The sequence below is a fragment of the Myxine glutinosa genome, chromosome 2, assembly GCF_964187855.1.
Source record: "Myxine glutinosa chromosome 2, kmMyxGlut1.1, whole genome shotgun sequence".
Taxonomy (NCBI): domain Eukaryota; kingdom Metazoa; phylum Chordata; class Myxini; order Myxiniformes; family Myxinidae; genus Myxine; species Myxine glutinosa.
Genome location: NC_136262.1, coordinates 32,556,133 through 32,581,874, shown reverse-complemented (window position 1 = coordinate 32,581,874; position 25,742 = coordinate 32,556,133). Strand labels below are relative to the sequence as shown.

At 46.2% G+C, this 25,742-nt stretch overlaps 1 protein-coding gene across 9 annotated transcripts in view; it reads left to right on the top strand.

Annotated features, from left to right (window-relative positions):
* LOC137421903 (CD27 antigen) overlaps positions 1–25,742 on the top strand; it is a 172,731-nt gene that overhangs the window by 122,268 nt on the left and 24,721 nt on the right. Inside the window, exons 1-3 of one of the 9 annotated variants that reach the window (XM_078773165.1) lie at positions 16,991–17,081; positions 18,932–19,034; positions 23,707–23,827. The exons of 7 other annotated variants lie outside the window; for them this stretch is intronic. In XM_078773165.1, coding sequence (XP_078629291.1) covers positions 23,783–23,827 — 45 coding nt within the window. In that variant the 5' untranslated portion in view covers positions 16,991–17,081; positions 18,932–19,034; positions 23,707–23,782. Of the gene's footprint in view, positions 1–16,990; positions 17,082–18,931; positions 19,035–23,706; positions 23,828–25,742 lie in introns of those variants that run through there. One more of the 9 variants, XM_078773157.1, reaches the window with a different exon arrangement.

The following is a 25,742-nucleotide window of genomic DNA, read 5'->3' as shown; positions in this document are numbered from 1 at the left end:
CCAGTACCGCGCGCACGAGAGGTCTCTGTTCGACCACACCTCGGAGCACCACGCGCGTGCCCTCGCTGCCAGCAACGTGAAGCGCTTCTTCGGTTACCTGGCCGTGGCACCACCAAAACCACCACCAACAGCACAGGCTTCGAGGCGCCTATGCGTACCAGGAGCCGTGATCGGTTCAGGGCCGGTGGATGTCCCCGAGCTTGGACTCATCCCCGGGGAACAGTTTGAGGTCGTGTCGGGCCTAATGGGTCGCTGTTCCAGGCCGTGGGCTGATCGGTACTACAGCGAACTTCACTACTGGGCTGAAAATTCGTGCTCCTTGGGGAAATGATCCAAGATGGTTCATTAGCAGCCGGGAAGGTGTATTTTATGAAATATTATACCATGTGAACTGCAGCCTTCTTCCGAAAGGAGAAACATTGTTCAATCTCCATGGTGATGCCATCTGAACACATGAACCATAATACCCTATTCATGTCGGACAGCAACCTGCAGAGGCAGCACCCTGACTTTTCCTTGAGCTATTTCGTCTGATTTTGATTCCCGACCCAACAATAAACTTTTGAATTGGTGCTTTCCAGGGATGGACTTTGAATCACAAAGTGCGTCTTCCCTCGGAGGGACGTTTGGCTTGGTCTCCCATCTGCTGGCATTAGTTAATGGATGTTACATATCCCACAATGCCTTTGGTGAAGACGAGGTGTGAAATCCCCAGCAATGAACAATTCAAAATGCCTGCTCTAACCTTCAAGGGAGCACTTGCGTAACCAACAAAGGGCACTGCCGAACCTGCAACAGGGTACTTGCCAAACCTGCAACAGGGTACTTGCCAAACCTGCAGGGGGCACTTTCCTCACCTGCACGGAGCTAACCTGCAGGGGCACTTTCATCACCTGCACGGAGCTAACCTGCAGGGGGCGCTTTCTTCACCTGCAGGGAGGCATTACATAACCTGTAGGGACACTTTCCAACCTGTGCATCCAGGGAACACTTTCTTCACCTGCAGGGAGCACTTTGCTCACCTGCAGGGAGTACTTTCCTCACCTGCAGGGAGTACTTTCCTCACCTGCACTCCCGGCAGGGGCACTTTCCTCACCTACAAGGGGGCATTGTCTAACCTGCAGGGGGCACCTGCACAACCGACAGTGGGGGGTGGGAGGGGTATTGTCTAACCGACATGGGGGCACTTTCCCAACCTACAGGGGGCACTGTCTAGCCTGCAATGGGGTACTTGCCTAACCTGCAGGGGGAACTTTCCTCACCTGCAGGGAGCACTTCCCTCACCTGCAGGGAGCACTTGCCCAACCCACAGGGGGCACTACCTCGCCTGCGCAGCCAGGGGCAATTTCCTTGCCTGCAGGGGGACATTGTCAAACCTAAAGAGGAAAAGGCCTCCACACATCCACATCACTGCAGCAAAGATACCAACCTGCATGCTGTAGGCTACAAATGGATTACCCTATTAATCTATTAAATTACTAACATTTGGACTTTCTTACTTGATTCCATTGTTCCAGTTCACAATCCAACTTGACATCTGCATCCCTTATAATAAAGATCCCACCATTGTCGAAGGAAGTGGTTCAGTTTGCCATGTTGAATATGAAATAGTCGAAGTCGAGAAACGAACGAAACCTATTCAAAGTACCCTTTAGAACCCTCCAGAATTACCATTTAGAACCCTCTGAAATTACCCTTTATAATATTTTATAATCACCCTTTAGAACCCTTTGGAATTAAAGATGGTGGACAATAGAGGTTCGTCTTCTTCATTATTGACGGACGGACATAGACAAATATTGTAGCGGCCTCACCGCCTAAAAATTACACATTTCACACAATAGCAATGTTTGTGCAGCATTGTTGTGGCAAAAATATTTGATGGTTGTGAAAATTTTATTTGAAAAATAAATAAATCTGTTTGACCTTTCTCTAATGGACCCCTTCCCCAGGGGTGATTAAATGAACATCTCTGCTGAATGTTTGTGTTGTTCGAATATTGAGATAAAAATCGTTGCATGGGGATGTTGCATTGTCTTTGGATACCTGCTGAGTTCAGTTGTCGTGGTGGTGGAGTTGATGGTGGTGTTGTCATCCTCTCGTCTTTTGGGGTGACAAGGCCATACAACGGAATAACAGAAGACGGGATTATTAAGAGGTGCAAGGAGAACTCGATATCTGTGATCTCAAAGTGATCACAAACCAGGGGAGGCTTACCTTTGGTGATTTGCCCGTGACTTACCCATGGCCCGCAATCCAACGATGGCCATATGTTGTTCAAACCAAGAAATATGTCGTGCCATCAAACAAACAAGAAAACAAACAAACAAGAATACAAACAAACAAGAAAACAATAAACGTGTCGTGGACAGCATGATACTTGCGAAATCCCTTAAATAGGTTGTTGGCCTTTGGCCTATGTTGACCTCAAAAATAATTGGTGGTTGAATTCAGTGATCTGATATGCAAATGCTCTTCAAATTTCAAGTCATTCAGATGAAAATTAACGATATGTCCACCTTTATTACCAGGTGTTGTACAAGACATGATTAATGAGTGGTCGTGTTGATTGAAAATCCCACAGACGGTAATCCCTGTTTAATGGAGTATTAAGTGATGTAAAGATTCGAATGTGAAGAATAATAAAGTGTATTGAGTCAAACAGGTACATGATAAACGGTAGCGAGTTGAACAGGTACATGATAAACGGTAGCGAGTCGAACAGGTACATGATAAACGGTAGCGAGTCAAACAGGTACATGATAAACGGTAGCGAGTTGAACAGGTACATGATAAACGGTAGCGAGTCGAACAGGTACATGATAAACGGTAGCGAGTCGAACAGGTACATGATAAACGGTAGCGAGTCGAACAGGTACATGACAAACGGTAGCGAGTCAAACAGGTACATGATAAACGGTAGCGAGTCGAACAGGTACATGATAAACGGTAGCGAGTCGAACAGGTACGTGATAAAACGGTAGCGAGTCAAACAGGTACATGATAAACGGTAGCGAGTCGAACAGGTACATAATAAACGGTAGCGATTCGAACAGGTACATGATAAATGGTAGCGAGTCGAACAGGTACATGATAACAGCAGCGAGTCAAACAGGTACATGATAAACTATGTTATGACTTGGCCATTGGGTAAAGAGCTCAGTGCACAGCCTATTGCTCTGGAGGTCCTAATTGACGTATTCGGGAGGTCAATACGTTCCTCGTTTGTGGGTCTTGCTGTTTAAGCAACCAGATATGACCGAGCGAAATTATCCGAATGCTAACACAACCTTGCAACCCCCCACTCTTGGATACACAGAATGCAAATGTACGGCAATCCACCAATGCAATGCAAGTTCAAAAATGAATGCAGATCCTTCACTCAGGATAAACCAAAACACAGCATATATGACCAAGCAATACAAAAAAACAATAGGAAAATTATACGGACATGTGGAGGTAAAGAAATAAGTAATTAAATAAGGACAGACAAGTGCTGGCACAAGACAAACACGACAATCAAACGCTCCAACAGATATCCCTATCTAATCCCAAGGAGGGGGGAAAGGGAAGCAAAATAACAAAATAATATTTGCCAGGTTATAAAGGAGAAAAAAAGATAGTAATGGAAAGAGAATGAGGCAGAAGGGAATTTAAGTCTGTTTGAGATTACTCCCAGCGGTCTTGTCTCAGCTGCAGGCTCCAAAGATGGCACTTCCCCCACCTTACCCCCTCTCTCTCGGGTCGTGTCCTCATCCTCCACGAACTAATCGATCAGCACAACTGTTCCAACACCAGGAATCAGCATCTTGCCTCAGATTGGTGAAGACGACACTTGCCGAGCACTACATGCTTCTGCGTTCTTCCGTTTTGCTATCCGACGCCACATGTACCATGCCGCCATAGGCCTTCTACCTCACCAGTTCCGCACCGGTCCTTCCCACGAAGATGGTGCCCCCAATTGGCAGCCCTCGGGAGGAATCACTGAACTTCTCCACAGGCCCTCACAGGCCGCATTCCTCATTGCAAAAGCGGACACTCATTCTTGCCTTTTCCTCTCGCCGGCAAGCCTGCCTTTCTCTTTGGCCACACGCCTCTTCTTCCTCACTCTCCGCCCCTTCTTTTTCAAGCCACGCACTCCGTTTTCACCCATGCGATTATGTAGAGACCTCGAAGAGGGAAAGAAGGTAGATAAGGAAGGTCTTTTAACAGAAGAACAAAAATAAAATTGTAAGAAAAGAAAAAGGAGCTATTCTGGTTCCCCAGCCGACCCAGCAGTCATCTGAGATACACTTCGAGTGTATCTTCCTTATTGAGCAATCCTTGCACAATATTATTGAACAAAATAAACCCAGTGAGCATAACAACGGCAGCAAGTCGAACAGGTATTTGTTCCTGAAATTTTTCCATTGATCCAACTTGTTTTATACTTCACAGGAACATATATGTTTAAGTCATGTCGCAATCCTGGAAGTAATTATTTGTGCTTCGCTTGTGAAATGGGGGAAAACACATGGACGAGCAAAGGAACATGACAATGGGCAAGGAATGCCGTGTTTGTGACCCAGGTAAACTATTCTACTCCGTTTACATTTACACTTAATTACTCAAAGTATAAGCTCAAACAAAACTAAGTATGAAATATCAGGGAAATAAAATACTTTAAATGGTGATTGATCCACCACGGAGAGAAGAGAAGGTGACGTTTCAGGTATTGCTCTCCGACAAAGCAGGTATGGCCTGAAACGTCAGCTGCTCTTCTCTTCATGGCGGATCAATCACCTTTTAAGATATTTTGTTTTTTCTCTGTAAATCACCAGAATAAACTTCCCCAAGAAGTGGTTGAGGCCATAAAACAACCTCGATAATGTCTGGTCTATGTTTAGATTCTAGATCCAGAGTTCTTAGCCCATGTGTAGATAAAGGTTACCACAGTATTTCTTACACACCGGGATATTACAGGATACCTATGACCTACTTTCCCATAAACTGATATGTAATGTGATGTAAAAACACGGAATTAATCTTCCCATATGTACAATGAATAAATAAACAAGTCAGGAGACGACGATGGTTCACGAGCGAGCGGTATTCAATGACAAAGGACAGACGACAACAGAAACAGGCCTGGAAATGTCAAAACGAAGGTTACTGACCTTGAAATGAGTTAGAAAATAACATATCATCAGTTTTTTTTTTTTTTTTTTTTTTTTTTTTTTTTCCTTTTGTTTTGTATACAAGATCGAGGCTCGTGAAAGAGCGAACATTAATCACACAGAAAGACAAACCGACACATAAAACATATAACATCGGGAGCGGTAGACAAGATGGGGAGAGAGGGGGAAGGACACAAACACAACATTTGAGAGCAGGGACCGAGAGACATGGAGACATCGAGAGATCTGAGAGAGGGCGAGGGCTTTGGGGGGGGGGGGCATGGGAAGGGGGTGGTGGGAGAGGTATTTAAAACATATGGACACTGCCAGGACTTCCAGGAAAGAAGTTGGAATTTCAAACAAGGTGGATCTGGGGTGAATTAGCGGGGGTAGAAAAGATCAAGGTTTTGGATGGGGGAAGATAAGAGATGGTGGTGAACAGCTGTTTTAAAGACCTGGAGGGAGGAGTGGGATTGAAGGGAGTGAGGGAGTTTGTTCCAGAGGCGGGAGAAAAGAGGAATGAAAGAGTTAAGGTGAGCGGAGAGCCGAGATTTCGACAGTTTAACCATCAGAGGGTTGCTGGCAGATCTTGTGCGACCTGTAGGAATATTTGGGGGACAGAGCACAGAGAGAGCTGGGGGTGCAAGGCCGGAGAGGAGTCGGTAGAAGACAGAAAGACCACCTACCTGCCTGCGGTGAGTGAGTGAAAGGCCCTCAGAGATAGCTTCATCGCGGGAGATTCCAATAATTCTGAAAGCTTTGGTTTCAACAGCGTGAAGCCGAGCTAGGTGTGAGGCAGGAGCACCGGCCCATAGGGGAGAACAGTATTCCATTGAGCTGCGGATGAAAGCCTTGTATGTGGTGAGGAGCTCAGGTGTGCCGAGGAAGGACTTCGCACGACGGAGGATGCCCAGTCGGCGACTGGCTTTGGAGGCCAGCTTGGAAATGTGGTTTTGCCAAGAAAGATCATGGCAGATAGTGAGACCCAAAAGCTTGAGCGACAGAACTTCTTGGAGAGGATTGTTGAGAAAGTAGATGGGAGGGTTGTCCAGTCGATCTTTTCGGAGAGACATAGTAAGAGTGTGAGATTTGTCAGGATTGAAAGACATGTTCCACTTGTTTGACCAGTCTGTGATTTTGTCCAAGTCTTCAGAGAGTGAGGAGGCTGCAGACTGCCGATCTGAGGGAAGAGGAATGGAGCGGCAGAGAGTGGAGTCATCAGCAAAGAGATAGAGAGGATTTTCAAGAGAGTCAGAGAGATCATTGATGAAGACCAGAAAAAGCACGGGGCCCAGAACACTGCCTTGGGGAACTCCAGCCTGAACAGGAAGAGGAGATGAGAGAAACCCATTCAGGGCCACACGTTGACGACGACTAGAGAGGAAGTCCGCCAGCCATGCGTGGAGATTTCCATGGATACCAAAGGAGGAGAGTTTGGTGAGCAGAGTGGGGTGCCAGACCGTGTCGAAGGCACGTGATATGTCGAGGGAGACAGCTCTAATTTCCTGTTTGGCATTGAGGACCTCCATCCATTGTTGAGCCAGCAGAAGCAGCATGTCCAGAGTAGAGTGACCTGGTCTGAAAACAAATTGATGATCAGAGATCAAGCCATTGGAGAAGAGGAAAGATTTCATATCCGAAGCAATGATGGATTCCATGACTTTGCTGATAATTGGGAGAAGGCTGATTGGTCTGTAGTTGCTAGGATCTGTTTTTGCACCTTTTTTGTGCAAAGCGGTGATGTTGGCTGATTTCCAAGCAGATGGCAGTTGACCTTGAGCAAAAGAGAGGGTGAAGAGAACAGAGAGAGGGTGAGATAGAGCAGCAGAGCAGGATTTTAGGACCCGTGGGCTGATGCCGTCGGGTCCAGTTGCAGAATCAGACTCGAGGGTTGACAGAAACTTTTCCACCTTGTCAGGAGGAAAGGACACGGAGTCCAGGAGCAGCAGGGTACGACTGGGTATGGTGGGTACATAGAGGGATGGGTTTGGGACACAAGATTTAGAGCAAACACAGAGTTGAGGCATTCAGCTTTTTCACATGCGGAGTCAGCTGTGTAGCCATTTGAGGTAAGGGAGGGGATGGAGGGGGAACAAACACCAGAAACGGATTTGACCAGACGCCACCAGGATTTGGAAGAGGGAGACAGATAAGAGAGTTCGGTCTTGAGAACGGAGAGATATTGTTTCCTGGCTCTCCTGAGGGTGGACACACACTTGTTTCGAGCTTTGTGAAAGGAAATGAGATTTCCTTCCGTTGGATTTGCTTTCCAGGAGACGAAGGCAAGTTGTTTCTGGGCAACAGCCTCACCACAAGATTCCGTGTACCATGGACGGGAGGAAGGGTATGACAACTGAAGACGAGATGGGATAAATCTGTGCATGAGAGAGAGCAATTTACTTTGGAAGAATTCCCAGGATGAGTTGATGTCAGAGGTGGTAGAGATGGGAGACCAGTCCAGATGATTGATGGCTGCTTGAAGACCGTGCCAGTTGGCCTGAGTGAAATGCCAGACTCGTCGACGCTGAGCAGGCTCCCTGAGGATGGTCAGAGAGATGTCCACTTTAACAAGGACATGATCAGATGATCCGATTGGAGCAGAAGAAGAGCAGCAGACATTTTCAGGGAAGTTAGTCATAACCAAGTCCAGAAGAGAAGATGTTCCGTTGACTGAGATCCGGGTCGGGAAATTGACAGATTGTGTCTGTCCCAGTGAGTCGCAGAAGTCCTTTGCTGAGGAGCCATGGCTGGTGAGAGAGGTACCCACACCCAGCCAACTGGCATGATGACAGTTGAAATCACCACATATGAGGAAGAGAGAGTTGGGATGAGTAGATAGAAGTTGGTCCATATTATCAGACAGCGAGATGTAGATGGAGTCATCACTGTTTGGTGGACGGTACAACACACATATGAACAAGAGGTGGGAGCGAAGGGGAAGCCGTAGCCAGAGGTATTCCTGGGGGTGAGGTGGAGAGAGTGCAGTGCAGGGCGAGTGAGGAAGAGAGTTTTTGATAAAGATAGCAACCCCGCCTCCAGGACGAGGCTCAGGTCTATCATACCGGAGGAGGGAGTAGCCCGGGAGAGATACTAAGGAATCAGAGACATCATAAAGGAGGAAAGTTTCTGTTAAGCAGATCACGTCTGGTTTGACAGAAGCAACCTGTATGGAGAGATCAGTTAAGTTTGAACGAAGGCCCCGGATGTTTGAGGTCCATACCGTTAATGAAGAGGAAGGGGGAGCATCAGATACAGAACAGGGGGGAGGAGGGGTAGGGTAAGATGTGGAAGAGGTGGAAGAGGTAGGGAGAGCTGTTGAAGGTGTGTCAGAGATTTCAGAATAGCTCGGAGAAAGGGAAGGATGGGGTGGACAAAAGGTTTGATGGTGATTGGGTGAGGCACAATGAGGTGTTATTTGAGGAGGGGGAAGAGCGAGGCAGAAGGTTGGGGGAGATGGAGGTGAGAGTTGGAAGGGGGAAGAAGCAGGGAGGATGCTTTGAGGAGGGGGAGTGAGAGGGGGGAAATTGAGAAGCAATGAGGGTGGGGAGATTTGAAGGGGAGGGGTGAGGGGGGAGTTTGGGAGGGAAGGGACAAGGGGAGGGATTTGAAAGGGATGGGATATGGGGGAGATTTGGAGGGGAGGGGTGAGGCAGGAGTCTAGGAGGGGAGGGGCGAGGGGGCGTCTTGGCGGGGAGGGGTGAGGGGGTAGTTTAGGAGGGAGGGGGCAAGGGGGGAGATTTGAAAGGGATGGGTGATGGGGAAGATTTGGAGGGGAGGGGTGATGGGGAAGATTTGGAGGGGAGGGGTTATGGGGAAGATTTGGAGGGGAGGGGTGAGATTGGATTTTAGAAAGTGTACGATTTATGGGAAACGAACATTTATTGCAAAATGGGTTTCTTGTGACCTTCGAGTTAAAAATACGTTTAAGGACGCTGGATGGAGGATGGAGTGCAGGAGAGTTTAGGGAATGTAGAAAAAAGGCACTATAGGAGATGGATATTTTTTTTGGGATGAATTGATTTGGTGAGCAAGTCGAAAGCAGCCTTTTAAAGAAGAAGAAAAAGGTGTTATAATATATGACGGAATACATAACTTGAGGGGAAAGTGTAAACATTGAAGGTTAATAACAGTGAAAACTATCTGGGGAAATGGGGGAGAAACACGTGGTCGAAGAACGAACGAACGAATAAGAATGAATAAACGAATGAGAACAGAGAAGGAAATGTTTTTTTTTTTGTTTGTTTTTTTTGAGTTGAGATTTACACAAGGAAGTAGGCTATGGGTGAAAAGACTGGGAATACAGAGAACGAAAGTTATTGGATCACAAACGACGGACCGCTGAGAGAAAAACAAAGCCTCAAGGTTGTACAGTGTACACTGTACAAGGCCTCAAGACACGACACGAATTAATACGATTTTCAATACAGGTATGAAAGATTTGCACCGAAAAATCTTCGTCGGGACACAATATACGTACAACACCATAAATAAATACAGTTTTAACGAAAATACAAATGGGAACAATCACTTAACTTCGATTTCAAATCGTTCGCGACGCGGCAAACAGACGATCAATTTATGAAAGATAAACACCGAGAAACGACCAAAGTTGCACACAATAACTTCACACACCGAAAGATAAATACAGTTTCGACAAAATACAATTGTGAACAGACTTAACTTCGAAAAACGTGGAGACCGTGTGGAGCTTCGAAAATCCCTCCCACCGTCTCCGAGATCTCGCGAGATCTCCAAGATTTCCTTACGAGATTTTCACTTCATTTATGCACATGACGTGCTTCCGTCTATTTGCGTGACGTCATGGGTGTACAACTCGATTGAGGATGTGTAAGCCTGTGTTTCATCACAAGTTATTCTAATGTTCAAGATGTTGATGTGTCAAGCTTTTAACTGTTCGAATTGTCAAGAAATTTGCCCAATAACGCAGAGGTTGTTGGTTTTTTTTGCATCCCTGACCCACGAAATGTCACCGATCATGTGCTTTGTGGTTGAAAAACGTAGGAACAACCAAATTCAACATCAACATGTATGTTCATTCAACACTCATTTGATAGAGCTGTAGCCTCTGGCGTCGTGGATCCCTGAGCTCCTCCCACCCACGCCCTCCCGAGAGCTGCCGCTTACTCTCGGTTTCTCTGTCTCCCCCATTTCGCGGCAGGTACAGGTACAGGAATGTCCAGGTATGCTGTACAAGTGTTTTTTCATTCCTGCTTAAAATGACTCAGCTTAGCCGCTTTGCGCCTTTGGTGGACGGAGGGAGGGGTTTCACGTGATTGGTCCGGAGGAAATGCTGGGTGTGGTTTCTGGCTTCCTGTGCTTGGCACCTGCGCGACAGGAGTCACCATCCAATGATATCCAGGTATCCAGAAGACACGACACCCAACGTATGGAAAGGTTAGGGGTGTGTGTGGGCCCAGGAAAGGGCCTGAAATCACTCCTGGGGGGAGTCCTAATGGGGGCGACAGGCCCCGGGGGTGTGTGTCACAAAAGACACTCGACGCGTGCCCACGTGTGCCCGTGTGGAAAACCGGGTGGGTGCCCGCCGACGCGCGTGACAAAAAATGGAACATAGGGCTTGGTCCTTGTGAGGGACGCTAAAGACGATTGTGCTTGGCTTGTGCTTGTGGTGTGTGTGTGCTGAAAATGGAAACGTTAAAAAAGTAGTTAGATTTAGTGAACCCGAAATGCTGTTTTGTTATTTAAAAAAAAAAAATTCTCCACTCCACACGAAAGGCTAATGTGCTTTTAAAAAGACCTATGGTATATGGTGTGGTATCATGCGATAGACCGTGGATGGAACGTCGTTATGTGTGCGTATACGTGCTTCGATTCCACAAAACGAACTTGCGATGGGTACATATTTATGGATGCAGCGTATGATGCGATAAACAATAAAATGCCCCTGCCAGTGTTACGTGGTGTGGCACGGTGTGTGTTGGTCCCTTCCTCGTTATACGTTATTTATGGCATGACGTACGTGCTGGTTTTTGTGCGGGATCACAAAAATCGATGTGCTTCCATCGCGTACGTATGGATGTGTCGCTGAAAAACATTTCTTTTTTTTAAACTTGGAATCTCAAAAACATTCATTTCGACCATCGATGATAGTAGGGACTCGACCTCGTGGTCACCGAGGGTGTCGTTAGCTTATTGTATTAGGGGACAAAAACACGTGGGGGCTCGAGGCCGCGCATTCACCGACGCCCGGACTGAGGGTCCGTGCTCTTCTGCGCCGAGCCGGGGCGAGCGCGGGTCTCGTGGGGTGCGGCGCCGGAGAGGTCCGCCGGTGCGTGCTCGTGGTGCGAGGCGTGGTGCGGCGCGTGGTCGCCCCGCCAAAAACATGCGCGCCTTTGCTTTTCCCTGTGCCTGCCTTTACGCCCTCCGGTGAAACCTCCGGGCCATAAAGGCAGGAGCGTGGCTTCGGACGGAGACCCGAAAGTGGAAAAGTCGGTTTTTTTTTCGAAGGGTTCGCTACGATATGATATTTCGCTCACGAGGTTCAGACGTACGTGGCAGCGGCCGTCTTGGGTTTTGACGTGGCGACCCGATTTACGACGGCGTTCTTCCTTATGCCGAGATACACCCACGCACCGAATTAGAAGTCGGTACTTTGCTTATTTTTCGAGATATTCCGCTCACGAGGTTCAGACGTATATATGGTGGCGGCCATCTTGGAGTTGACGTGGCGACCCGATTTTCAACGGCGTTCTTCCTTATGCCGAGATACACCCACGCACCAAATTAGAAGTCGGTACTTTGCTTATCTTTCGAGATAATCCGCTCACGATGTTCAGACGTATATATGGTGGCGGCCATCTTGGATTTGACGTGGCGACCCAATTTTCAACAGCGTTCTTCCTCATGCCTAGATACACCCACGCACCAAATTAGAAGTTGGTTCTTTGCTTATTTTTCAAGATATTCCGCTCACGAGGTTCAGACATAGATATGGTGGCGGCCATCTTGGATTTTGACGTGGCGACCCAATTTACGATAGCCTTCTTCCTTATGCCTCGGTACACCCACGCACCGAATTAGAAGTTGGTGCTTTGCCTATTTTTCAAGATATTCCACTCACAATGTTCAGACATATATATATGGTGGCGGCCATCTTGGATTTTGACGTGGCGACCCAATTTTCGACAGCGTTGTTCCTTGTGCCTAGGTACACCCACACACCAAATTAGAAGTTGCTACTTCGCTTATTTCTCAAGATATGCAGGTTGCAAGGTCAGATATATATATATGGTGGCGGCCATCTTGGATTTTGACATGGCGACCCAATTTTCGATAGCTTTCTTCCGTGTGCCTAGATACACCCACACACCAAATTAGAAGTTGCTACTTCGCTTATTTTTCAAGATATGCAGGTTGCAAGGTCAGATATATATATGGTGGCGGCCATCTTGGATTTTGACGTGGCGACCCAATTTTCGATAGCGTTCTTCCTTGTGCCTAGATACACGCACACACCAAGTTAGAAGTTTCTACTTCGCTTATTTTTCAAGATATGCAGGTTGCAAGGTTCAGACATACATGTTGGCGGCCATCTTGGATTTTGCCGTGGCGACCCAATTTTCAATAGCTGGCGCATGCGCAGATGGGCTGCACTGCGATGCCACTGAAAAGCGGCTGAGAAAACCGCGCATGCGCAGATCGCGGACATGATTCATTTCCATCTTTATTTAATTTCCGAAAAGACGTCTGTATTCGACAATCGCGTGATGACGTCACGACGTAAATGAATTTCTTCATATAACTTCAGATCCGCTGGATGGATTTTGACGAAATAAACGGCATCGTGTAGGGCATTTAAATGCGCAAATTTCGAGACCACTTGTGACCATGACAGCCATTTCCTTCTCGCACAGCACCAAACATTCTAATGCGTCAATCCCGGCAACCCTGCGCATGCGCAGGTGGTGCGACAGTCGTTTGCCGAAGCACTTGAACTTGAACGCTGAACTTGAACTTGAAGCACCTGAAAGCTGAAAATCCGCGCATGCGCAAATGGTCGCGCTGGAGCGCAAGGTCACGTGTGCACGCTTACGTAATCTTACGTACGCGCTTTGATGGGCGGGGCGTACGGTGTTCACGAAATGGTCGAATGCGGAAGTGCTGGAAGCCGTTGCGATGGTGTCGCACGATCTCTTGTCATGGTCCACAAGATTATCACAGAGAGGTGCAGCTTCCAGCGTTTCGAGATCTGATCCAGGCCTATCCAACGAGACCGGTCCCAGCGTTCTAGGCGCGGTGGTTGTCTCAGACGGACCCGACAACGACCGTGTTCGTTTTATCTCGATTCGATTCGAGCGCCGACGTGCCGGCGAACAAAACCGGTCATATCTTTTGAACGCGTGGCTCGATTTTTAATAATAATAATAATAATTCATTTATTTTGTATAGCGCTTTTCCAGAAGCCCAAAGGCGCTTTGACAGAGTGGCAAACATAATGCATAACAATACATGAAAACAACAATTGCAAAAAGACAAGAATCAATAGGGAAATATTTAAAGCAAAAGGAGGGAGAAGGAGAAGAGATAGTCAGGGGTTAAATGCTGTGGGTTGAATGTTGAATGCAGTGTTGAACAGGTGGGTCTTTAGTGATGTTTTGAATGTGGTGAGTGAGGAGGAGTCTCTGATGGTGTGAGGTAGTGAGTTCCAGAGGGTGGGAGCAGCGATGGAGAAGGCCCTGTCCCCCCAGGATCTGAATTTGGTCCGGATGGAGGGGGTCAGGAGGTTGGTACCAGCAGAGCGGAGGTTGCGGGTGGGAGTGTGTCTGGAGAGGAGGTCAGCCAGGTAGGATGGGGCCAGGTTATGGAGGGCTTTGTATGTCAAGAGGAGGATTTTGTACTGGATTATCTGGGGGATGGGGAGCCAGTGAAGCTTGTAAAGGACGGGGGTGATGTGGTCACGGGTCCGGGAATGGGTGAGTAGACGGGCAGCGGAGTTCTGAATGTATTGGAGTTTATTGGTGATTTTTGAGGGTGAACCATAGAGGAGGCTATTGCAGTAGTCCAGACGGGAGGTGATGAAGGCGTGGATGAGGGTTTCTGCAGCCGTGGAGGAGAGGGATGAGCGGAGACGGGCAATGTTTTTCAGGTGAAAGAAGGCTGACTTTGTGATCTGTTTAGTGTATTTGTCGAAGGAAAGGGTTTGGTCAAAGATGACGCCAAGATTCCGGATGTGAGGGGAGGTGGATACTGGGATACCGTCGATGTTGAGGGCAAAGTTATGGGTGGATTTTGTGAGCGTTTTTGGGCCAATGATGATTATTTCAGATTTATCACAGTTAAGCTTGAGGAAGTTGATTTGAAGCCAGGATTTTATTTCAGTGATGCAGTTTGTCAGGATAGAGTGGGTGTCGGTGGAGACGGACTTGGTGGAGATGAAAAGCTGGATGTCATCGGCGAAGCAGTGGAATTGGAGACCATGACGGCGGATTAAGTGACCGAGCGGGGACAGGTAAAGGATGAAGAGGAGGGGGCCAAGAACTGAACCTTGGGGGACACCTTGGGGGAGGGGAGCAGTGGGGGATTTGCAGTTATTGATGGAGATGAACTGGCATCTGTCAGAGAGGTATGATTTAATCCAAGAGAGGGCAGTGCCGGTAACGTTAAAGGTGGATTCAAGTCGGGTGAGGAGGATAGTGTGATCGATGGTGTCAAAGGCAGCGCTGAGGTCGAGGAGGACGAGAATGTTGAGGTTGCCAGCGTCAGAGGAGAGGAGAAGATCGTTGGTGATTTTGAGGAGAGCAGTTTCAGTACTGTGGTTGGACCGGAATCCGGATTGGAATGTTTCATACAGGTTATTGGCAGAGAGATGATGTTTGAGTTGAGTGGCTACAGCGCGTTCCAAAACTTTTGACAGAAAGGGTCGGTTGGAGATGGGTCTGAAGTTGTTTAGGGTGTCAGGGTTTAGACCAGGTTTTTTTAGAATGGGGGTAACAGCAGCAATTTTGAGGGAAGGTGGGACGATGCCTGTAGACAGGGAGGAATTTATTGTTGCAATGATAAGTGGAGAGAGAGCAGGGAGGGAGGCTTTGACAAAGCTGGAGGGGATGGGGTCAAGAGTGCAGGTGGCAGTTTTCATTCCTATGAGGAGTTCAGAGAGGTCAGTAGGGGAGATTGGGGAGAACCGAGACAGGGGATGGCAGGACAAGGGGGGGGCAGGTGGTTGGAGGGGGAGCGGGTGCGGCGGTGGTCAAGCTGTTGTAGATGTTGTCAATTTTGCGTTGGAAGAAAGAGAGGAAGGAGATGCAGTTGTCTACTGTGAATGACTGGGTGGTGGTATTCAGGGGGCGGAGGAGTTTGTTTATTGTCGAGAAGAGTGCTTTTGGGTTTCCGGAGCCAGAGTGGATAATTTGAGAGTAGTAGGCAGAGCGGGCGCGGGAGAGGGCATCTTTGTAGTGTTGTAGGTGGTCCTTGTAGGCTTGGGAGTGAACTGTGAGACCCGTTTTATTGCGGAGTCTTTCAAGTTGGCGAGCACGAGTTTTCATCAGGTGGAGTTCAGGGGTAAACCAGGGAGCAGAATGGGTGAAAGAAACTGTTTTGGTTTTTACAGGCGCAAGCTGGTCAAGGCAGGAGGAGAGAGTGTGGTTGTAGTAGTCAGTGAGGTCGGAAGGGGTGTGGAGGTCAATGAAGGGAGAAGTGGACATTTTTTCAGAGAGGGTGGATGAGAATGAGGTAGGTGAAAGAGCGTTTAGCTTACGGAAGTTGATTGTGCGATAATGCCTTGGTGTTGGGGCGGGGATGTTGATGGTCAGAGTGATGGCTAAGTGGTCAGAGAGGGTGAGGTCGGAGCCATAGAGATGGTGCAAATTTAATCCAGTGGAGCAGACAAGGTCCAAAATGTGACCACGGATATGGGTAGGAAAGTCGACATGTTGAGTGAGGTTAAAGCAGGTGAGTAAATCAGTGAAGTCAGTGGTTATTGTGGAGTCAGTGGAGTCCATGTGGATATTGAAATCACCAAGGAGGAGGATTGAGGGGGAGAGGGAACATAGCTGGCTCAGAAAGTATGAGCAGTCAGACAGGAATGATGGGTGTGGTTTGGGAGGGCGGTAGACGACAGCCATGACTGACTGCGTGCGACCAGAGAGTTTTAAAGCCAGGTGTTCAAATGATGGAGCAGATGAGATGGAGATGAGGTTGGTCCTGATGTCTTGACGGTGGATAACGGCAATTCCACCACCTCGGCCCTCCGAGCGTGGTTTATTGACGTAGGAATATCCATTGGGTGTGGTGAGGTTAAGTGTGTAGTAGTCCAGAGGTTGTTGCCAGGTTTCGGTGAGACAGAGAAAGTCCAGTGTGTTATCCAAGATGTATTCGTTGTTATCCAGGATTTTACAAAATAAACTTTTTCTTGAAGGGCTGAACCGTGCGCTCAAAACGATAGTAATGGCGACAGGGAAATGTTTTGTTTTGCGCCGCAAAGGCGCCTTGTGTGACGTGAGGACCATGTCGTGCTGCATAGATTATCATAAATTATCATATAATTACCGGCGGCGCGTTCCGTGACGTCACGGCTCACTTAATTGCAATTATCTCTGCTATTCTTTGGCCGAATCGAACCGAAAAACAAATATGTTGTATAATATTCGGATGCGCACGTTTCAAGCCCGGTTTGAGCTTCCGCAGTTACGTGGTTCTCGAGATAACCGTTTGGGCTCAATTTCCCTATAGGTGCTTTCCTTTGTGAGTTCTATGAGCGGTGTCGGGCCTGGACTTTGTTGCTGAAGATGCGAGGGGGCGGGATTTTGCTGTTGGGTGACTTCGTCACGATTCGTGATTATTTCTCGGTCCGTTACAAGTACAACTAGGTGTGCTGTACACGTGTTCGGACCGTGATCGACAATTCACGGAGCTTTTCGTCGGGTCTTGTTGTATCACGATCTATAAAAGGTAATTTATTACATGAATAGGAAACCTGTGATGGAGTTTATAACAATTTACATGAGATCATCTCATGTTTAACTCTGGATTATGTCCACCTTTATTACCAGGTGTTGTACAAATCGTGATTAATTGTTGATTGTGTCGGTTGAGAATCCCACGGACGGTAATTCATATTTTTTGGAGTATGAAGGAATGTGAGGATTCCAATGTGAACAATGATAAACGGGAGAGAGTCGAACAGGTACATGATGAAGGGCAGCGAGTCGAACAGGTACGTGATGAAGGGTAGCGAGTCGAACAGGTACGTGATGAAGGGTAGCGAATCGAACAGGTACGTGATAAAGGGGAACAAGTCGAACACGTACGTGATAAAGGGTAGCGAGTCGAACAGGTACGTGATGAAGGGTAGCGAATCGAACAGGTACGTGATAAAGGGTAACAAGTCGAACAGGTACGTGATGAAGGGTAGCGAATCGAACAGGTACGTGATAAAGGGTAACAAGTCGAACAGGTACGCGGCTCCATTTCTAAGAACAAGCTTGGGTTTTAATCTCCATCTTGGAAAATGACAGAACTCGGTCTTGATCATAAACTGTCCGGAGACAGTTTAATATATATTGTATTTATACTCTATCAAATAAGCCTGGTGTTGGCTTAGCGGTTCGGGTGCCGGCTTGGGATCCTAGGATCCTGAGTTCGAATCCCGATCGATCGCTGAATCAACGCCAGGGGGGTTGACTCAGCCTGTCATCCTTCCGAGGTCGGCTAATTGAGTACCAGCTTGCTGGGATGAATGATCCCGGTGTGTACCCCGGCTTAGAATAGGTACACCGTATCCCTGCGCATTGCAAGAGGCGACCAAAGGTTAACGTCAGGAAGGGCATCCGGCCATAAAAACATTGCCTCAAACAGGAGCAAGGCTACCCCCCTCTCCAGCGGGGAAAATGGCCTTAAAACGTTCATTCATTCATTCATTCATACTTTATCAAATAAACACCTTTCTAACATTCGTAACAACTGCTCAGCTCAAATCCGTCCTTTAAATTTTGAAATTCGGTTCACGTGAAGAGATTGGAGAGAGGATCACCTGAGAATTGTAATTAAATAAATGAACCGAGAAAAAAATGGTGACAGAGGAGAGGTGTTTGGCGGCATTTCAGCAGACCACCGAATGTGGGCGAGGTTCACACACAAAACGTCATTACATTCACAACAGATTTCAGCCTCAGGGAAACTTCCGTGCACATTTTGTTACCTCCATGTTTGGTAACTCTGCTCAGGTGTTTGTGTGTAATTTATAACGAATAATGATCACGTTTTTTCACCTTTTATACAAATAGTAAATTATCATTGTAACTATAACTGGTTTATCTTTTCCTTTTCGCAATTAACGTCGAGAGAAAACAAAAATATTCTTCATTTAGGAAGGTGAAGGTCGAACTCGGACATTTTACCTTTTGAAAAAGTCGCTAATGCTGTTGAACACGAAACTAAAAGAGAGGAAAATGTTCAGGTACCAAGCAGCTAGGTAGCGCTTACCAAGCCAGCCGTTCCTTATCAGTTTTTAATGGAGTGCTTGCTCGAATGTTTAAACCACGTGGGGAGAACTCCACAAGAAACTTGGTAAATAAACACACCTGATGGTGTTGAGGTCCGACCCAAGATCTACTATAGTCTATATATCCCAAGGAGGAAAGACCGATGCTGCCGCTCCCAGAGGAAACAGGTGTACCAATCAAATATGAATATAACAAACTTTATTACATATTCCTTAATCATTCACAGAATGACCAGCCGAGGGGTGTACATGTCTGCTGCAGGTAAGGTGATTAACCAATGTGTGTGCCGTCCCTCAGGTGGACATTAAACTGGACATCCCGCCGCACCCTCACCTATAACCTGTCTAGCCTGGGTTTGAATCAAGACCCAGCTATAAACTGCCCGCCTGGTGTTTCACAGGTACGGTGATAAATCAAGGTGTGTGCCGTCCCTCGGTTGATCTTTTCACCGATGTTGGCCTAAAAAATAATTGTAGGTTTAATTTCGTCACCTGATATGCAAATCCTGTTCAAATTTCAACTCAATCGGATGAAAATTGATAGTTTTAGGAATTCGACAAAGTTTTTGACCTTTGGCCTATGTTGACCTTTTGACCTCAAAATAAATACGCTCTTTCTTATGACCTACTCTACCGTTTAATGTTTGAAAGTATGACCTGTAGACGATTGACCTGCAGACAAACAGACAGACAGACAGAATAACGCACGCGACCCACCAGTATTTATGAAAAATCTGAGTTTCTCAGGTAACAAACAGGCACAGGGGAGAACATAACCTTGATCCTCTCAGTTGTGGAGGTAACCAGAACAGCACTTGGTAGAGCGCATACCTGAGCCACGCTGGAGTGTTTACATTTTGTATCTCACTGATGGGACAGATCCGCATTTGGACCTTGAAACCCAAATCTAATCGGCTCATTCTTGTCACCTGCCCAACTCATCCCTCAGGTTTTGTCAGATGCATCCACAACCTTTTACGATATCGTGATAATATAATCGGCCCCATCTCTCAATGATGCAAAATTAAAAAAGATGATCGTATCCAGATGCAGATATTCACCGAAATCCAATCAATTCATCCTTGTCACACACCCTACCTGTTTATCAAATTTAGTCTGATTCCATAACTTTGTGATATCCTGCTCAGACCAGACAGACAGACAGACAAACAGACGGGTGAAAACAGCCTCTGTCCAAATTAGGGGACAGAGGTAAAAATCCAAAAATTATCTGATCCGGATATTCACCAAAATGGAATCAATTCATCCTTGTCACATACCTCACCTGTCCACCAAAGTTCATCCCAATCCATCTGTAACTGAGGTATCCTGCTATGTATCGTTTTTGGCCCCATCCCTCAATGATGAAGAATCACTGTAAAAGTATTATAAAATTCTCGTATCCTCATCCGGGTCTTCACCAAAATGTAATCAATTCGTCTGTGACATACACCCAACCTGTCCACCAACTTTTGTCCGAATCTGTCAATTACTGTTTGAGATATCATCCTCGCAGACAGACAGACAGACGGACATCAGACAAAGACAGGGGACAAAACATAACCTCCGTCCACCTTCTATCATAGAGTTACCAAAAAGGCTGGAATTTGGCCATTTTTATTTCCTTTTTGCTCACACATTAATCCGGGGACGAGACTTACTCAGCGGACATCGTATCTCACTCACGACATTGATCAGCCTGTTTATGGCTTTGGTTTTGATCACTACTAAGGTTGAGACCCTACCAGTACCAAACTAGTTTTGTCTGTCTCTGTCGTGTGTAGTGTGCTTCTTCCTCTCCCAAATTCCTTCACTCACTTCAAATGTCACCACAACTGACTGCTCGTGAAAAGGCCGAAAGCCTCAATTGATTGTTTACTTCCAAATCTTGTGCCCAAAACCCTCATTCTCTGTAAGCACCTGATGTAGGTGCCCCCAACTGCTCCTAGCCTTTTGCACATGAGAAGGTGGGTAACTAAGTCTCTGGCAACGCTCGACTGATTCTGTAACTGGACCGGATAGCATCAGTACACATGTCTGAAAAACCAGTTATGCTTCTCCTGCATATCCTCTTTCTCCTCTGTCCACCATAAAATGTATCCACTCGTCACCTTCCATCTGCTTGGAGTTTAGACAAAGGCGTGGTTCCACAATGGTAAAAGGTAGCGAGAAATCGATTTTTGTGACCATGATTTAAAAAAATACTCAAATTTTGGATATGTTGTAGCTCAATAGTTGCCGAATCTTTAATGACCTGTTATTACTTCGACGATCCTGCAGTATTTTTTGTACAGCACTTTGAACACGGCGTTTGGGGTCAAAAAGCACGTTTTTGGAATTTTGGCCATTTTTGCGAATTTGCTGTTCCGTAATTTCAACTCTTACCTTTATGTATATTCAGAACACAGAACCAAGAACTTAGTTCCTTCTGGTCGATGAAGTTTCATGACTGATATGATTAGTGGCTCAGGTATTGGTAATGAAAATAGGTGATTTTCTTTAATTGGTCTCATGTTTCATTGCATTCTAGCAGAATTAACAAAGCTGACACTCCACTGCAGGAGCGCTGTAGAGAAACACTTGGGAGGTTTTCCTGTTGTGTTGCAGAGGTGGGGAGGCGTTGCAGGGCCTGGGGGAAGTGGAGCGGCTGCAGTTGTTCTTTGTGGGTAGGTGGAAAGGTGCTGCGACGTGAGGGGTAGGAGGATCTGCGGGGAGTCTGGGAGGCACTGAGCGAGGTGTTAGGGGGCACTGGGGAGCAGAGGTGGATTAAGATTTTCTTTGGGGGGACCCTGGTTTAGGATTTAGACAAAAAATATTTTGGCCCAAAACATCACCCCCTCCCAAAAAACATGAATGCATCAACACATCAGACTCTATTCAATGTTTCACCAAGTTAAGTTAATAAAATACACACAAAATTAACAGGTTAGTTTTGCCAAACATATTTATGTTTGCCTCGGCATCGTAGCAATGCTCCTGGTTGTGGTGGGAGAGGGTATTATGAGTGATGCTTTAGAACCTTCAATTGTATCACGAGTAAGAGAACTCCCTCCATGTTATATTCACACTCGCTCAGCCAAGGTTGCTTTAGACTCCACTGCAAAAAATTGGACGAATTCCCATGGTTCATTGCGTTTTTGCACCTTGACACAAAGAAATTCCATGAGAAGGTGGCCAAATCTTGGTGACTGAACACATCCCAGCAATTGCAGAGGTGTGCTCAGTTGCCAAGGTTTTTTTTTTTTTTTTTTGCACAGACGAGGCTTATGGAAGAGCTAAAGGTTTGTGGAGTGCTCGACAAATGGCTTAAGCACTCGAGCAACCACTCCAATGAAATAATTGTTGATAAGGAATGTCTGGCTTGGCAAGCAATACCAAGCTGCTTGGTCATGGAACACACCCCACATGTGCTGGACCCAGGACCCTTTTCTGGTTCTGCCGTTTTTGTCATGAAAAAAGTTAATTTTTAGGTGATTTTCCACCCCTTTTCACCTTTTGTTGAGCTATTTTTAGTTTTTCAGCACCACTGGGTGGTGGTTTTGTACCTTGCCACAGGTGCTTGGACACACTTCTGATTTTTAAAAAAAATTGCAAAATTCTACCGTGCGCATGGGTTATTGGGTTCGTCCATTTACTCATGAGGGTTTGTTTTGTGATTGCACAATAGATTATAACGAGTGTGGATTTGCTAAACAATATTGATATGTTTTAACATTAGGAATTATACAAATGTATTGTGATTATTGTTGCATTTGTATAAATTAAACGTAGTTATTGTTCCACTCTCTTTCTCTGCTAATACTAACCTCACCCCCTCGATTTGTAAAAGTCCTGTCGAGTTGAAGATCAGAGGAAAACGTTTTTTAATGGATTCATTACGTGACAGTTCTTTCTTTCCTTGAGATGGAGGATTCCCTTTTTGCAATGTTTATCACCACTCACATGTTAATGTTTGTCGGCAAAGTGATCAGAACCCACTTTCGGTCATGTGTAGATCAGATCTCGAAAGATCAGAACCCATCTTTGGTCATGTGGGGCCCCCGGTTATATCAGGGCCCCATGTGATTACCTGGGTTGCATGACTCGCACACCACCTTTTCCGGGGCCCACATTGAGCTTGTGGATACCTGGGCATGGGCTCCACACGCCCGTGCTTTCGTTAATCTGCCACTGCTGTGGAGGAGCTGCAGAGCATTGGTTCGGAAGCACTGAGGCGGAGGTGAGGAGCTGGAGGAGGTGCTGTGGACATATGGGGGAGGGAGAGGGTTGCTGTGGTACTAAAGAGGTGAGGAGGCCCTGTGAGGAACTGGGTAGTGTGGGATGGCTGATCAACTCAGAGGTCTCCTGCTGAACATTTACACGGACGTACACTACACACCGAATTGCGAAGTGATGGCCTACAGACCAGAACACCTGCTGCAAAACACTGGGACATGAGACATTGTGTTCAAAAGGGTTAAAACAAGTCTAAACTATACACAGACAAGTACCATGGAGCAAATCTCCCATCTTTCATTGTGGTTCTTTTGTTCAAGTTTGTAAACCGAGATTCCACATGGAAGGTCAAACTACAGTTTCACCAACCCTGAAAGATCCTCAATCATCGAGGTCCTGCTACCTACAGACTCTGTCATGGGAAAGTGTGGAATGCAATTCACCTCACACAAGCAATGCAGACCACAACTAGTCTTGCTTCTGAAAGTCCAACAGGTTTTGATGATTATATTGTATGCAACCCTGTCCACAAAATGCCCCCACAAGCTTTTTTTTTTACCCCAGTTTTTCTTCATGGAACCAGACATTGCCGAGCTCCTGTGTGGGCCAAGGACTTTGGCAGCTTTATCATGTTGTTTTTTTCATTACTAGTTGATGTCAATATACATTAAATAGTATTAATTATATTCATAAAGGGAATTGGAGTATTGTGAGGTGACCTGAATACTAATGATGCATAAAAATTGGGGGTGGACACAGGAAATGGAAATGATGTAAGGGATGAAGGAAACTCGTCATTAGAGATGAAGCCTTGAACTGAAAATTTTGCAGTCACGTGATCATTTGCTTGTTCCCCAGCATACAAACATTGAAAAATGAGTGAACCAAACTGAGAAGAATCTTTCACCAATAAAACCGTTGCATTCTGGAAGCCATGTTGGATCTCCTGTGGTGGCTTCTTCTAATTACCTTCATCACGGTACGTTTCATTTACAGTTACACCATTCTCCATAGATACATAAAAAGCCATATTGTTCCAAGCTTTTAACTGTCTATTTTTTATGTCCATGTTCTGTTCTGACAATTTTGCAATTGTCAAGAGAGTATGTGATATTGGTATTTTGCCTTCATCGTGACGAATTGGATAACAGGTGCACTGTGGGAAGAAGGAAAGCTCATGTTGTCTGTTATCTCACCTCCTTAACTGTCTAACTGGGGATGAATGTAACAATTAAGGTTCAAGTAATTTACATGTACATGCTGTATTTGGTGTAACGTGTGTACATGTGTTTCACACTGGTGGTAGTTAATTATGTATGTAATATATGTTCAGGGAATGACTTGTGCTGGACATGCTTGTTCATTTGTGTGCATAGTTTCGATAAACTGGATTTATTTGTTCCAACTTGGAAGCAGTTTTGATATTGTTACGTTTGTGGGGGTAGATGATGGAATCCTACATAAAAGATAGGATCGTATTGGCATAGCATGGACCATGGATGCGTCGGAGGCATCTCGATGTATTTAAGTAGGGAAATTGGAGCTTAAGTTTGTTTATGTGTCTTCACATGGAGGGTGAAGCTGTGTTAACGAGATATCGATTAAGGTTAGTTTTCCCCAGTATGTGATTGCCTCCTGTGGTTTTTTCCCGACGTTTTTTTTTTTTTACAACTACAACAAGGCCGGCCATAATAACCTCCGTTACAACAACAACAATAACAACAACCATCCCCTGCAAGCAGGCATAGCGGTTCGGCATCTAAACACCACCTCCAAAAGATCGGAACCGGCAGGCCACGCCCTGAGCTTCATCATTGGTCGAGGAGACATGCGGGATCTGATGGACCTTTGCAATTGGGCAGTGATGTCAGGAGGGAAGCTCCGAGCAAGAGGAAGAAGAGCGCGTCTCTTGGCTGTCTCTCAGTAGTTCTCTGGTGATATGCTCGAGGAGGAGGGGGCGCCATCTTTCTCTGTTCGTGTGGTGTGGTAGTTTTTGGTGTGCGCATTTGAGAGCAAGGAGCTCTTAGCTGCGGTGGCGGCTATTGAAGGTTTTGGAGATTGCTGGTCCTGTGGTGGACTGAAGGCTGTGCCGTTCGGGGGAGGGACAGAGAGAGAGAGAGAGAGAGAGAGAGAGAGCAAAAGAGGGCCGTTTTCACAGCTTGCTTGACGGCTCTGTGCTCATCACCGGCTGGCGCCATTTTGGGTGTTCCGGCGCGGGAGGCATTGGGACCGGACCGTCACAGTCACCTTTACAAAATAACTCGTTGGGACCAGCCAAGTGGCTGCACGATATTAAAAAAAGAATATTTATTTTACTTTATCATTCCACTGTGTGTTCGTATTCGAATCTGAGTGGAGGATCCTCAAAGTAGGAATTGCAATTAGTTTACTTCAACATTTATTAACTCAACTGGACTATGTCCAGCTGAGTTTTTGTCGAAACCCAGTGTCCGTCGTCCGTCGTCCATCTGTCATCTGTCTGTCTGTCGTCTGTAAACAATTCGACGTATATGCTCTAAAAGTCACAAATATTGATCAAATTTGATGAAACTTGTTATGCAGCATCTTTAAGACATAAACTAGTTTGGGATTGCATTTGGGCATTGCACGCCCAAAAATGGGCACGGGAGGGCGGCCATATTGAAAAGCATGTTTTGTCATATATTTTTAGCACATATAAACTATATAGTTTGTGGTTCTATTATGTATATTCTAACCATATAGATAGAGACAAGTTGAGTTCAGGTTCCATGGAACCTCTCTCGTTTTATCTTGCATTTATTTTATTAAATCATTATTGTGGCATTTTTCATTTGTTGTGTTGTTTATTCGTTGTGGGTTTGGGAATAAACCTGTGTGCTTCGTTCAGGTAAGCGCCTTCGCTGCCTTCCTTC